Here is a 13,963-nt window from a genome sequence, read left to right on the forward strand (position 1 = left end):
AAATAGGAAATGATGCCTCAGATTTACATCTGTGCTCACACATGTCTCAAAAACGAATCTGCATCTCTAATAACTATCAAAGCTAATAAGCCTAGGAACTTTAGAAATAAATTGCAATGATTATTTTCCCATTATATTTAAAAAGCATGTCAATTTAATTATGGCTGATTTAAGAGTTAAATATATATGATCATTATGCTCAGTAGACTGTTAAAACCAAAATAAACTATTTTTATTCTTTAAACATTTGCAAATTAATCTAGTATTTTTCTGTATTAATTCTACTAATTTCCCTCATATACTTTAAAATCTACATTACCTAAATGACAATTACCTAAGCATGCTGCCTTAATGTTGTACATTTAACACGCATGTGTTTATGTCTCTAAACTCATGCTGCTGACTTAGTAATTCTGAACTAGCCTTTTGGAAACTCCTGGCCTCAAGTGAGCCTCTCACCTCAGCTTCCTAAAGCCCTGGAATTCCCTGTGTGAGCCACCATGCCTGGACCACCCTCATTTACTTATTAGTTGACTATAGTTTTGCTTCAAAGAAGTTATCAAAGACCTATTCCTGATGACCCTGCTAGATTAAACCAGAGGTGAGTGTAACATATCAAGGCATGCACATAGAAGCAAAATGCTGTGCTTATCAGTAGGACATTTGCTTTTCATGGTGTTGGGTTCATGAAAACCAATGAGAATTTTTGGCCCAGGGGAATGTGTAACAAATATGCTTCCATACTCACCGCCAATAGTTATGCTGATCATCCGTGTAAGTTTCTAAACAGTGGCAGGATTTTTCACACCCTCTGGTACATTTTCACTGTATACTTTCTGAATGTGTATGAACACTTCATTGAAAGATATGCTGAATTAAGATGATGGATTGTCCAGGTCCCATTCATCAATATTAAAATGATTTTTAATCATATACATTAGAATCATCTGTATCTCAGATTTTTTTTTTCTTTTTATGGTGAGTTAAAAGCATTTGCAGTAAATGGTGTTGTTGCAATTGGCTAGTAGGAATGATAGATAGAAATTTAAAATGTCGTTTCCTTATAATATTCAGATTCATTGAGTTTCTAATCATCGCCTTTATAGGAGCTATTCAAGGATTTCTAATTAAATTTATGACCTTGTACCAAAATCACATCTTGAAGTTCTTTGTTTTGACTCATGTAAGTCTAGTTATTTTAGCCTTATATTTATTTTTCCTTCAAAGTCTTTCTTTGGTACTCTAAGAGAGATATTTTATTTAAGATGATAATTAACTAATATAAAATTTACTCTTACTATCTTCATATTTAATTAAGACTTTCTTATTTATGTCATAACCTTAGCAAGGACTAGAAGTATTCCTGAATGTCAGCCTCTTACCTATTTTCCTCAGCTTTTTAAACATAATCAAGTAGCTGGATTCTGTATTCAGTTTTTCAGATATCCTTTCCCTCATGTCACAAAAGATAAATCCACACAGCTGCACTGACAACATCACAGCTTTGAAAACACGTCCACCCATTACCTTATAAATAGTTCAGTCCCTTACTTTAATCCATCTTCCTCTGTCCATCACTCTGATGTCAAATTTACAGGTTTAAGAATGCATTTTTCTAAACTTCCAGGTTTAAAGCAAGAGTCCAAAAGTCTGTTCACACACTTACACACACTGAAAGAGGTATCACTTTGACTGACAAGATGTCAGTCAACAAACATTCACATTCAGGAATATTTAATAATGTCACCCCAGCATTTTCATTCTGATGAACCTTCAGTGCTCACACTGACAAAAGTCCAACTCTCCCAATATGTGCATAGGGAAAAAGGGCTTAATGGTGACCTGTCCCTCTTCACTCCTCTGTGTTTTGGTATTTTGGTATAATCCTCTATGCTCTACACCTGTTACATAACTCTGGTTGTTCTAATATATTATATATATGTAGTTTTGCTCATTTATTTTACTTGTCTCAGTGTCACGACCCTTCGGGCTCCTATGGCCCTGGTCTCGGTTAGTGCAGGAAGGAATCAGGTGAGAGGCGGATTAGAAATACAAGCTTGTGGAAAGCGGACTAGCCCTTACTTTCCGGGTAGCCCTGAGCAACTTCCGCACCAGCCTTTTATTGAAATGGAATGATACAGGTGAGGGGAGTAATTAACAATGACTACATGTCAGACAATTTCTTTCTTTCTTTTTTTTTTTTAATATGAACCATTTAGAGCCAAGAATGTTGAGTATCTTAAAGTTTAAAGCAGGATTAAAGTAGAAGAAATAACATACTATTGATAGACCAAAATTTCTGGAGAGAGTGGAAAGTCTCTAGAGGTCATGGAATCCACCTAGAGGAAAATGAAGTTTGATATTTATCTAGGTCAGGATCTAAGTTGAAAAGTTCTTCATTTGCCTTAAAGTTAATCAGGGTTTCTCAAATGAGCTGAAACAGGCACTATGAAGTTGATTTGTGAATTTTACCCTTTTACCAAGTCCTTTCTTTTGAAAGACTAATCAGGAATGGTTTGTGGATTTCTACAGGACACATAGAGGAAATCTGTCTCAGCCAACGTCATCACTTTCTAAGAGTTGCAAAAAACTTAGCTTTACTTTCCAATGAATGCTTTTCACTCCCTTGTGGCAAACCAGAGATGAAGTTGAGAGTTACTGTGTCGGTTCTATTCACAAATAAATAAATAAATAACCGTTTCGACCAAAAAATTGAATTTGCATTCTCCTGTCTCCTGGTATGAAGTTCTATCCCAATCATAATTCATTCTGAACACCAACAGTCTGGACTACAATCAATATTTCTCAATATGACTTGAGAAGCATAAGTTAGATTTTATAGCTTGAAAATCACAAGTCTCTTCCATCTACAACTTCATTGTAAACCATGCTCCTGCACTTATCTAAGTATTTGCATTTACAATGTCTATATGTCACATCAGCTTTCTGTTCCAAAAGTCCACCATAAAATCAGCTTAATGTAATTTTTATTTTAAACAATATATATATGATATTTAACATAGAAATAAAGTAATATTGCCCACTGTACTCACATGGCACCGTGCGGAGGTAGAGGTTGTCACGAATGATTTGTTGGAGTTCGTGGTCGACAGAACCCTTCTGAAATCGTAAGTTGAGGTAGTGACGAAGGTCCTTATCAACAATTCCTCCTAAAATAATAACATTACATGCTTAGTAAAGCATACTGGAAAATATGTGAAGTATGTAATTTGTGTCTGTAATATATGTACACGCAGGAACACATTTAAAAGATACAGCATTTCAAATTGCTCTTTTGATCTTCAGAAACATTTACTGCCATAATAATAAAACAAACAATGCTAACTGAGATGATAATTATCCACCAGGTCTATGCTCGGTGTTTCGCGTGTGTGCTTGAATTTATTTTTCATTTAAAATGAAGTCTATATTATGGTGAAAGACATGCTACTCCTGAACTAATATTGAAATATCATAGTATATCTCATCACATGGCTAAAAAGATAATTTATTCATTTATTCATTGCTTCCATTCTGACCTCTTCCAACTCCTGGCAACCACCTTGTAAATCTGACTACTTTAAGTACCTCAGATAAATAGAATCTATGATTTTTGCCTGCTTGCAACTGGCTTATTTTACTTAGCATTATGCCTCCAAAGTTTGAAAAGACTTTTAAGTTATTTAAAGGTACTCCAGATTTCCATAAGCACAGTGAGATGAAAAGTGAAAAGAAAAATACTACACAAACATTAAGGATTTTACTCCTTTCATACAACAAATCGGAGTAATGACTTGGTTCTGAATACACATTCAGGTATTTTTTAACTAGAGACATAGTTTGAAAAAAATTTAGGTGTTTATCTTTTGCCAATAGAAATAGTTCGAGTCTGTTTGCCTTTATAATCTAATGAAATCTAAACTTGACTTTAGTTAAGAAAACCAATAATGTACACCAAAGATTAATTTGATATTAAAGATGAATAAATTAAATTATGAAGATTTATTTTTAAAATATTTCCTTTTTTTATACTGAAAAGGATGTATTATCAATCAAAATACCTATAAAAATATGAGTAAGAATTCCTAAAATTCTTTTCAGTCAAACTTATTAAGGCAACTTCACCAAGTACCATAATTAAATATAGAGAAAATGGGAAATCTGTAATGGTCACAAAACACATACTGTCTTTAAATCCTTTTGACTCAGAATTAGAATTCATAAATTCACTCCCATAATCACCTGCAATATTATTTATGGGTGTGCCCAAATACAGCACAAATACCTTGTACACAAACGTTAGTTAATAACCTTAGAAGTTTTATATTGCAAGGGTTTTGAAGTTTTCACAATCCATCATTTCCGTTTCCTCCTCATCTGCAGGTGCAGCTTCAATAAGATGCCATAGGAAAGAGCATTTTTACAGAAAACATATTCTTTATTGGGGGCACATAAATACTACATCCAGAATGCTTGCACATATAATTTTGGAAATTCAAAATCATTTTCGCAGTCCAAGAAGCAGAGTAGTCAGAAATAAGTCATTTAAAACTGACATTACAATGCCAACAATTACCGATTTACATCTTCAAATGCCCTGAGTTTCTACATGTCTTGGACTTGCTGGTACCAGCCTGAAGTAGTTACTAATTTAGAAATCCTGAAATTATTGATTTCACCTTTTTTTTTTTTTTCTGGTCAGTAAAACATGCTTACCCATGCAAATTCACTGCAGCTACTGAGCAGGCATTAGGCCTGAGTCTTTTCTCAGCTCTCATTTCTGCCAAATTCTAAGGCTACATAGGTCCTTCGGCAACTGTATCCCTTTTCCTTCTTTTTTTCTTTCAGTCTAGTATGTGGAACGTGCCAAGTGATGAGATGCTTTCTGGCAGTCTGTGAGAATGCCAGCTACAGAACAACAGATGTTTTGTGTCCATTAAGAGAGAATCACTCACATAATGTCACACAGATAAGTTCTTTTTGTAGTCCAGGATAATTCTTACCCCTGCTGAAAATGTATCGTCAGTCTTAATCATTTCTTCTATTACAAACATATTGCAATGGCCTTCTCAAAAGTTTGTCTAACTAAGAAAACAACAAGAATTCTAATCTGTCTGTTCATTTCCATGACTGGCTGTTCTCTTTTTGAGAGACGCTTCTCCAACCAAAGCATCTAAGAATTGATATAAAATTTCCTTCACCAATCAAAATGAGTTGTCCCAAATTAAAATAAAATTCTACAGACAAGTCCATTTATTTTGGAAGGATTTTTCTTGCCTCATCTCCCCCAAATACTTTATTATCCTTCATCATTTACCACAGCACCTTCCAAGTCAGGTAAGGCTATTGATCAATATTCTTGTGTGGTAAACTCTTCCAGTTGCCTGCCCAATATTCTTCCTGCTATTCTTTTCTATTAAAAGAATGTTGATTTCGTGTCAAGCAACATCATGACCAACCCCAGGATATGTACTGCAGTGGTGGGAAATAGTCATTTATCCCAGTTCTCTGCTTTCCAAGTTGCCCTTTACACTTCTGGCAGCTCTGTTCTGGCCATTGATATGTCACAGACAGAGGAAAAGCTTTATTCTTTCCAATGGGGCTGATATCTGAGCTGCAGCAGCCACATCTCCCCATGAAATGTCAAGCACAAGTCAACAAGCTAAGGATGCCGGAGCAGAAGTTAGAAAAAGTCTGGGTCTCTGAAGAGTTTACTAAGCAGTTGAAAATAATAACATTTCTTAAGATTTTTTGTTAAAGAAGAAAAAGTAAACACTCATTTTAGAAAACTATTATGGTTGAGTATCTTTTTAAAACTAACATGGTCAAGCAACTGTCAGGACCCCAATCAATATATATGTATATACGTATGTGTATGTATATGTGTGCACCTATAATGTTACTTACACATATAGATTGTATGATATATACACATATACAAAGCAATACTTACCCTTATTTAGAAATTTCAATTACTCTCTGCATAGAGGAATTAAGCAATAGACATTAAGTGACAGTGAACTGACAAATACAGCCAGGGTCACAAGGTGGCCAGATCTCAGGTTTATATAATAGCATTTTAAAGCAAGCTAAAAAAAGGTAGAATTGCACATAGCGTTCAATAAATGTTATCTACATTAACATAAATAAATAACCTGCTATCTTATTTGCCGTATTTATAATTTTTGGTTTTACTAATGTAGAGTTTCTGTTCTGTCATCTGCTAGTGAGTCCTTGATTGGGTAGTTTATAGGACACACATATCCACCTTTCTGTCAGGAGGAGCATGGATGCATGGAATGTCTTATTGCATGCTATAGCTATTAGCACTTCTCTCTTTAAAAAAAATTCAGTGGCTCTTACTTAATATTGTATCTTGGTAACTATTGAATTATTTTATTTAATTATGTAAAAATTTTATTTCCTTATTTAAAAAACAAAACTGTGCTGAAAAGATTAAGTACTCTCTTGAATCACACTTTCAGTAAATGAGTGGGCTAAGAAGGATTTGAAGCCTACAATTATGCTCCAAGTACCTAATTTACATACTCTACAGTCTGAAGACCAAACTTCTTAGAACAAAGCAGTCAAGTCCTTTCTTAGCATCACCCCAATGAAACTTTCAACATGAAACCAAAGTACAACTGAAGAAGAATCCTTGGGAGAGAACTGGGTTCAAACTCTTCCTATAGCAAATGAGCAAAGTGAAGTTCACACAAAGCATTTGGCTTTGGAGCAAAGATGGGGTGGGGAAAAGGGAACACCAGGGAACAACATCCATGCATTTTTTGAGTAGAGAAGCTAAATGGGAACATACAAAACTGGTGTGAACCTAACTGCTTTGTCCTCTTCACCACTTGAATGCCAAGATTGAGGGAGTGAAGGAAGATTCTGCTTAATCACATGGAAAGAGTCTCCTAAGCATATTTCTTAAGAGAATTTGTTAGTCCCAGTCTCATAGCTAAAGCTAGACACTCTTTCTAAATTTAAGGGAGAGAGAAACATACCTGGGTCTGTGTTTGTGCCAAGAATCTGTTGCTAGTAGCTGACTGGTAATCCCACCCCTCACTCATGGGCAGGACCGTTGGCTCAAATTTCCCCTCCCCGTGAAAGAACAGATGGCTTACAAACTTCTCAGTGTCAGCTGAGGGGAGCAGCTCAGTGATGGCAGAGGAGAGGTAGGGAGTGGAAGGTAGTGATGTCCACCAGATTTGGTTCATTCTGACGTCATGTATTCATCCGTGTTTCCGCCTAACTAAGCTGCTTATTTTAATCACCTGTTAACTTTTTCCTCTCTTTAAATTCATTTTCTCTTTAAATCTGTTTTTCAATAACACTTCATAAGATGCTGAGATACACATTTGATTTGGCTTGTGCTTTATTTTTTTGTATTCATCTCTGTGCTTGGTCTTGTACTATTTGCAGCACCCAGAATTTTTTTTCTTTGAGTGGCTATATCTCTGTCATCCTATAAATGTGGGCTCTTGAACCAAGCTGCCCTGCTTCCACTCAGTCTATCAAAATCTCTTTTCCAGGAGTTAATAAAGGACTTGAGTGCCAGTGCATTCATCTTGAACACGGTACCCTGAAGACACTAGCCATCATTCCTGTGTTTTTCTTGCCCACTTCTACAACTTTCCCTCTGTTCCTTGCAACTAAAGAAACACTAAATTGCTTCCATTCTCCAGTTTAAAATCATCTGCTTGGTCTTTTCATGATCTTTGGGCTGGAAGTCTTCTCCCTCTTCTGAACGTCCATGTGCTGGTCATTTCTCTTATGTACTTTGCACATTATAACAATTCATGGGTCTTCTTTATGTTCTCTATTACACTGTAAGCTCCCCAGGACAGAATGTTTTCCATATCTTATCTCATTTTCTCACCTCTAAAGCAGCACCATTTAAATATATGAGACTGTGAAATATTTGCTAAATAAATAAACCATAATGCTATAGTGGAAAGGATGCTAGATTTGGAATCAGGACACTGGGTTTCAGTTATGTCACTACTTCTTCACTAAGTAGTGATGCATAGGTCATTTCTTGATCTCAGTTTTCACATCTATAAATGGTAGGTATCTCAGTCAGTTAAAGCTATTATCAGAGAGTACCTCAGTCTGGGTAGCTTACATAATAAGTACTTATTTCTTACATCCCTGGAGATTAGATGTCCAAAAACAAGAAACCAGAAGATCTTCCTAGTCCGCTTTCATTATAGCAATACAGCCAATGGCCCTCTTCATAATATCTTCACAGGGCCAAGAGAGAAATCATTTCTCCACTGTTTCATTTTATAAGGGCACTTATGCAATTCATGATGGACCTATACTCATAATCTAATTAACTTCCAAAGGCTCTAACTCCTAGTATAGTCACTTTTGGGTTAAGATTTCAACATAAAAATTTTTAGTCCATAACAGTGAGTACAGAACCACATAAGTTCTCTCCTAGATCTATGCTTCCATATAAACACTTACTAAATACATCTTACAGTTGGGATTTTTTTTTTTTGGTAACCAGACACCTAAATCATTTTTCTAATTACCTATTATTATAGTCCAAAAGCTAGTTACAGGCCATAAAAATAAAACCATGGATAATCTCCCTTTGATATTGTTTTCCACTTTTTGAATTGTCTAGGGAGACATCAACAGAAAATTAATTTCAGATATTGTCTTGGTTAAATAAGTAATAAAACAGCCAAGAAAAGCAATCTTCAAGAAATTATAAGAGAAAGAAGACTTAAGCATATGTTTTGGGTATTTCTATAAGTAATTGCATCTTATGTTAACTAATCGGATGGTGTGGAGTATGGAGAAAAGCATTATGGAGCTATGTTACTAAGCCCCTGTTTCAAAAATAGTTTCCACTCATCTCACCTCAAAAATGAAGTAATAAATTACAGGACAGTTGATTGATTCTTTTAAGATCCACAGCCACAAACAACAGATGAGAGACATATGTAATCCAGTCTGCCAGAGCAGGCTCCAATCCCTTTTTAGGTGGAAAATCGTTTCTCTGGTTTCTAATAAAGACCCATCTCATTTTCAGGTGGCTAGAGGGCTACACCAAATCAATGGATGCATTTGATTTATACTAGAGATTCTATAAATTACAAGCCAGTGAAATTGTTCTTCCCTCCAATAATTTCCCTTTGCTTATTTTTTATTTTCAGTAGAAGCACACATTTGGGGGTCATAAAATTCATGGAAGGTGCCCTGGTTAGTTATTTTTCCATAGCTGGAAACATTTTAGTTACATGACAATTCGTATCCTTTCAACAGTTTATTCAAAATATTGGAAAGTATAGTTAATGTTTTTCTTTCTCATATTTTAATATCCTTATATGTTGTTTTTTCCTTCAACATTTTAGTAGTACTGCATATTTTCTACCAAAAAAATGCAATAAGAAAGACAACAAAATATATTAACAGTTGCAGATCATTAGGACAGTCAAAGCTGGAGAGTAATTGCTATTTTAGAGAAAATGACAGAGATGAATGTAAATGGTTTATAATACTCTCCAGCTCTATTGAAAATGGCTTTTTATCATTTCCTTCCCCCACCATTGCACAGATGGGACATTATTATCGAGTTTCATTTTTCCTTGTTAGTCTCAGTCTCAAAGAAACTGTTAAAGTTGTTCCTATGATTATGATTATAAGATCCCATGGAGGAGAGAAAATGAGTTTTTAGCGTATGCCAAGCATTGTGCTAGGTACTGTACACATATCACATGAAATTTTACCATCAAGAAATACGAAGTGTTGGCCCATAGTTGAAAACAAACTCAAAAGTATTTAAATTTTCAATAATGTACCAAGATGGATAATATAGCCTAATAATGGGACACATTCCTATTAATTTCTTTGATTCACCTAACTCTTAAAAATTATATGGCCTTTACCAACAGCAGGATGTCAAAACAAAACTCAGCATAATGAAAGAAAAAAGATACATAGAAGAAATAGACATAATAATCTAGCCCAAATCTAATCTATTTCTTTTTGAAACCAAATATATACCACTCTAAGTTTAAAAGGGAAAAAAAAACATCTATTAAGATAGTTATAAATGGATTTGAAATTTTTGGAGTTGAATAAATATCAAAGCTGTAAGGCTTCTGCAGGGAGAATGGGGACTGAAGACCCCATTATTGCCAAGGGAAAACACCCCCAGAAAAGGGGAAAAACAGAAAAGTTAAGCAGAGCAAGGAAGAATAAAAGCAGTTTAGAAATCTTACTTATAAAGTAGTAGTTGAATTACTTGTCTGTGCAGATTCTGCTTTTACTGGAAGCCTGGCCTGTGAGGGATACAGCTTACAACACCTCTGCTGGGTCTGTAAGCACTCTGAGGAGCAATGGTCACAGCAGAAGCTGTGCGCAAGGCTTAGGAAGGAACATTACCCAGGCCGACCCCTGCCCGGTCAACAGCCTACAACCTTCCAGAAGCAAATACCCACTGTGGGGATTTGTATAAGGACCAGGGCAGAGATCAAGGGACCAGCTTGAGCCCTGAGATATGGGCAGGAGGACTTGTACCCTAATCACAGACGGAAATGCCTCTGGGTGGAGATAAGGGAGAAATTCTTCTTTCGCATGATTTTTCAGAGGAGAACTGATGCCACTGCATCTGCTCCACAGAGAAACTAGAGGGGAGAAACCTCCCCCAACGGATCTGTGTGAGTGATTATAAACAGGAGCCTGCCCCCTCACAAGGCTCAGGTTCCAGATTTCTCAAGGCTGCCCAGAACTTAAAGTTAATGATTATAAATAGAACAAGAACTAACCTGCTTAATCAGAGGAACTGCTCCCTTCTTCAGCTTATCCCTTGGCTAAATGAGAAAACATCATTCAATAAAAGTTGGGTGGAACAAATACTCAGGGCCACTCCCTGAAGCCTGGCAAGCTAACGGTGGTCCCCTGCACCCACCTTTGAAAACTCTATCCTGTGTATTCTGTCTCTTTATCCCTCACCACTTTTAATATCATTTTCACCAGTTGATGGCCACATGTTCCTTAGGTCTTAATGGACCCTGCCTCCAGAAGCAGAAACCCAGCAACTTCTACATAAAATATTTACTAGGAGTAATGAGGTGAAAGAAGGACGCTATTCTCTAAAATATCTAGATAATTCAGTGGGCAACATTTTTTCCTCTTAAATTCTTGATTTACTACCTCTTTAACTTTATTCCAAAGTTTAAGTGTAAATTTTTAAAAATGTAGTGATAAAAAGATCACAATAGCTATGACATCATAGCACTCTACCTAGGGCGAAAGCTTGAGACTCTGTCTCAAAAAAAAAAGGGAGGTGCCTATGGCTCAAGGAGTAGGGTGCCAGCCTTGTATACTGGAGGTGGTGGGTTCAAACCTGGCCCTGGACAAAAACAAACAAAAAAAAAAAAAAAAAAGAGAAAGAAAGAAAAAGAAAAAAAATCATAAGAGATTTTATTCTTGGAAAGTCCAATTGAAGAATATATTTACATTAATTGAAAAGCAAAAAAGTACTCATGCTTTGGTGTGCCAGAAACATGTTCATTCATAAAACTAAATGTGAACACATAAACACTATGTAAACAATGAATTTTAAGCTTATTTTATTTTATATTAGGAAGCCATATCTCCAAGCCAACTGAAAACTTATATTTTAATAGGTGATTCATATTATGAGTAAAATTGGAGAGTTGCAGAATTAGATTTGTAAACATTTGACATTATTTTGTGTTTTGAGAGCTATGAAGCAAGATCAGCAATTTTTTGTTAATATTAATTTTAATTTTTTGCTAATTTGTTGCAACTTAAAAAAAAACTTAAAAACGAACTGATGACCTGGTACAAAGGAGGGCCAACTCCATAGGTCATCATGACGAAGTCTCATGGTACTTTGTCCAAAACAACAAAAAAGAAAACTTACAGCTTTACTTTTTAAATTCCATTTTAAAATGATAATACAAAAAAAAAAAAATCATTCCAAAGAACAGACTAGCATGTTCTCTGTAGGTTGTTTAATGATGGATTGGTTCTAATGAAGTTAGAATGTTTCTAGGCACATATTGTAATTAGAGTTGCTACAAGGCTTATTTCAAATAATGAGCTCTGGTTTTACCAATTGAATTACTGCCGTACATGGTAATTATGTCCTTGGCTCACTTATAATCTTTTTGATGAATTAGGCACCTGAAGTATGTTATTCATGCTATGTTGAAAAGTGTTATGGTTTGTGATCCATAAACACAAAAATGCTCTGGGAGGTGTTGGGAGAATAGAGGGATGATGATAAAGTTCCAAATTAGGCTGAAGGTTCAAAACCCTCAGTCTTTCTTTCATGGTAGAATGGAACACTTCCAGCTCAGTCTTTGGTGGGAATCCTTGCTACTATGGTCAAAGATTCTTTAGGAAAGGGATAGAGTTGTAAGAGGGCAGAAGAGGGTTGTCCTATTGGGAGGATAGATCCTATGCACTCTTGTATAAGGGTCTATTAGACAAAGAGCATCTTGTCAGTCTGTCTCCTTGCAGCCTGGCTTAGCCCACAATTTCTTCTTCCTTGGAGTTCCTCAGCCCCCTTTTATTCTGAGGTCCTGCCTGCCTTGGTTTATATTGCCACCTTTACCTGCTTTCACTGTAAAATGGGCTGCAATCTGTTTCCCTTCTACTATCTTAGAAGCAAACTCAAAATCATTTTGAGGTTCCTTGGCATTCTTAAACATACTTACTACTCATATTACAAAAAAATGAAATTCCTTTCTCTACAAATATTTCCAAGCCCTCCACCTTTTTATCTTATATCCAAGTCTCCCAAAACATAACGAAATATGTACCCTATAAGAAAGACAAGAACAGATTCCTGTTGATACTGAGTTCAACTTTTATTCCATGATGGTCTGAGAAGATACAAGGAATAATTTCTATTTTAAATTTGCTGAGGTTAGACTTCTGGCCTAAGATGTGATCAATTTCAGAGTATGTTCCCTGGGCTGATGAAAAGAATGTGTATTCAGTTTTGTTAGGATGAAACGTTCTGTAGATGTCTGTTAAATCCAAATGTTGAATGGTTAAGTTTAAATCAAAAATTTCTTTGCTTAAGTTGAACTCAGTAACAACAGTAATCTGCATACTTATACATAAACATGGAAGCTAAATAACCTTTTGCTGAATCATAGCTGGGTCAGAGATTAGATTAAGAAGGAAATTACCAATTTTTTTGGAACAAAAGGATAATGAAGACACAAATTATCAGAACCTCTGGGATACTGCAAAGGAAGTCCTATGAGGGAAATTTATAGCACTGCAAACCTTCCTCAAGAGAACAGAATGAGAGGAAGTTAACAACTTAATGGGACATCTCAAGCAATTGGAAAAGGAAGAACATTCCAACCCCAAACTCAGCAGAAGAAAAGAAATAACCAAAATTAGAGCACAATTAAATGAAATTTAAAACAAAAGAATTATACAACAGATCGATAGATCAAAAAGTTGGTTTTTTGAAAAGGTCAATAAAATAGATAAACCTTTGACTAACCTAACCAGAAAAAAGACTAAAATCTATAATTTCGTCAATCATAAATGGTAATGATGAAATAACAACAGATTCCTTAGAAATTAAAAAAATCCTTAATGAATATTATAAGAAACTTTATTCTCAGAAATAAGAAAATATGAAGGACATTGACCTATACTTGGAAGCACATCACCTTCAAGACTTAACCAGAATCAAGTAGAAATGTTGAACAGGCCTATATCAAGTTCTGAAATAGCATCAACTATACAAAATCTCCCTAGAAAGAAAAGTCCGAGACCAGATGGTTTCACGTCAGAATTCTATCAAACCTTCAAAGAAGAACTAGTACCTATATTACTCAACCTTTTCCAAAATATAGAAAAAGACAGAATACTACCCAACACATTCTATGAAGCAAACATCACCTTGATCCCCAAACCAGAAAAAGACCCAACAAGAAAAGAAAAT

The 13,963-nt window shown here is 35.4% G+C and overlaps 1 protein-coding gene across 1 annotated transcript in view; it reads right to left on the reverse strand.

The window, feature by feature from the left end:
• Positions 1–13,963, reverse strand: part of MAGI2 (membrane associated guanylate kinase, WW and PDZ domain containing 2) — a 1,396,484-nt gene that overhangs the window by 962,426 nt on the left and 420,095 nt on the right. The window contains exon 2 of the mRNA XM_003782805.2: positions 3,054–3,170. Within this exon, the coding sequence (XP_003782853.1) occupies positions 3,054–3,170 (117 nt within the window). The remainder of the gene's footprint in view (positions 1–3,053; positions 3,171–13,963) is intronic.

Source organism: Otolemur garnettii, unplaced genomic scaffold, assembly GCF_000181295.1.
Source record: "Otolemur garnettii isolate 467f Iridium unplaced genomic scaffold, OtoGar3 scaffold00005, whole genome shotgun sequence".
NCBI lineage: Eukaryota > Metazoa > Chordata > Mammalia > Primates > Galagidae > Otolemur > Otolemur garnettii.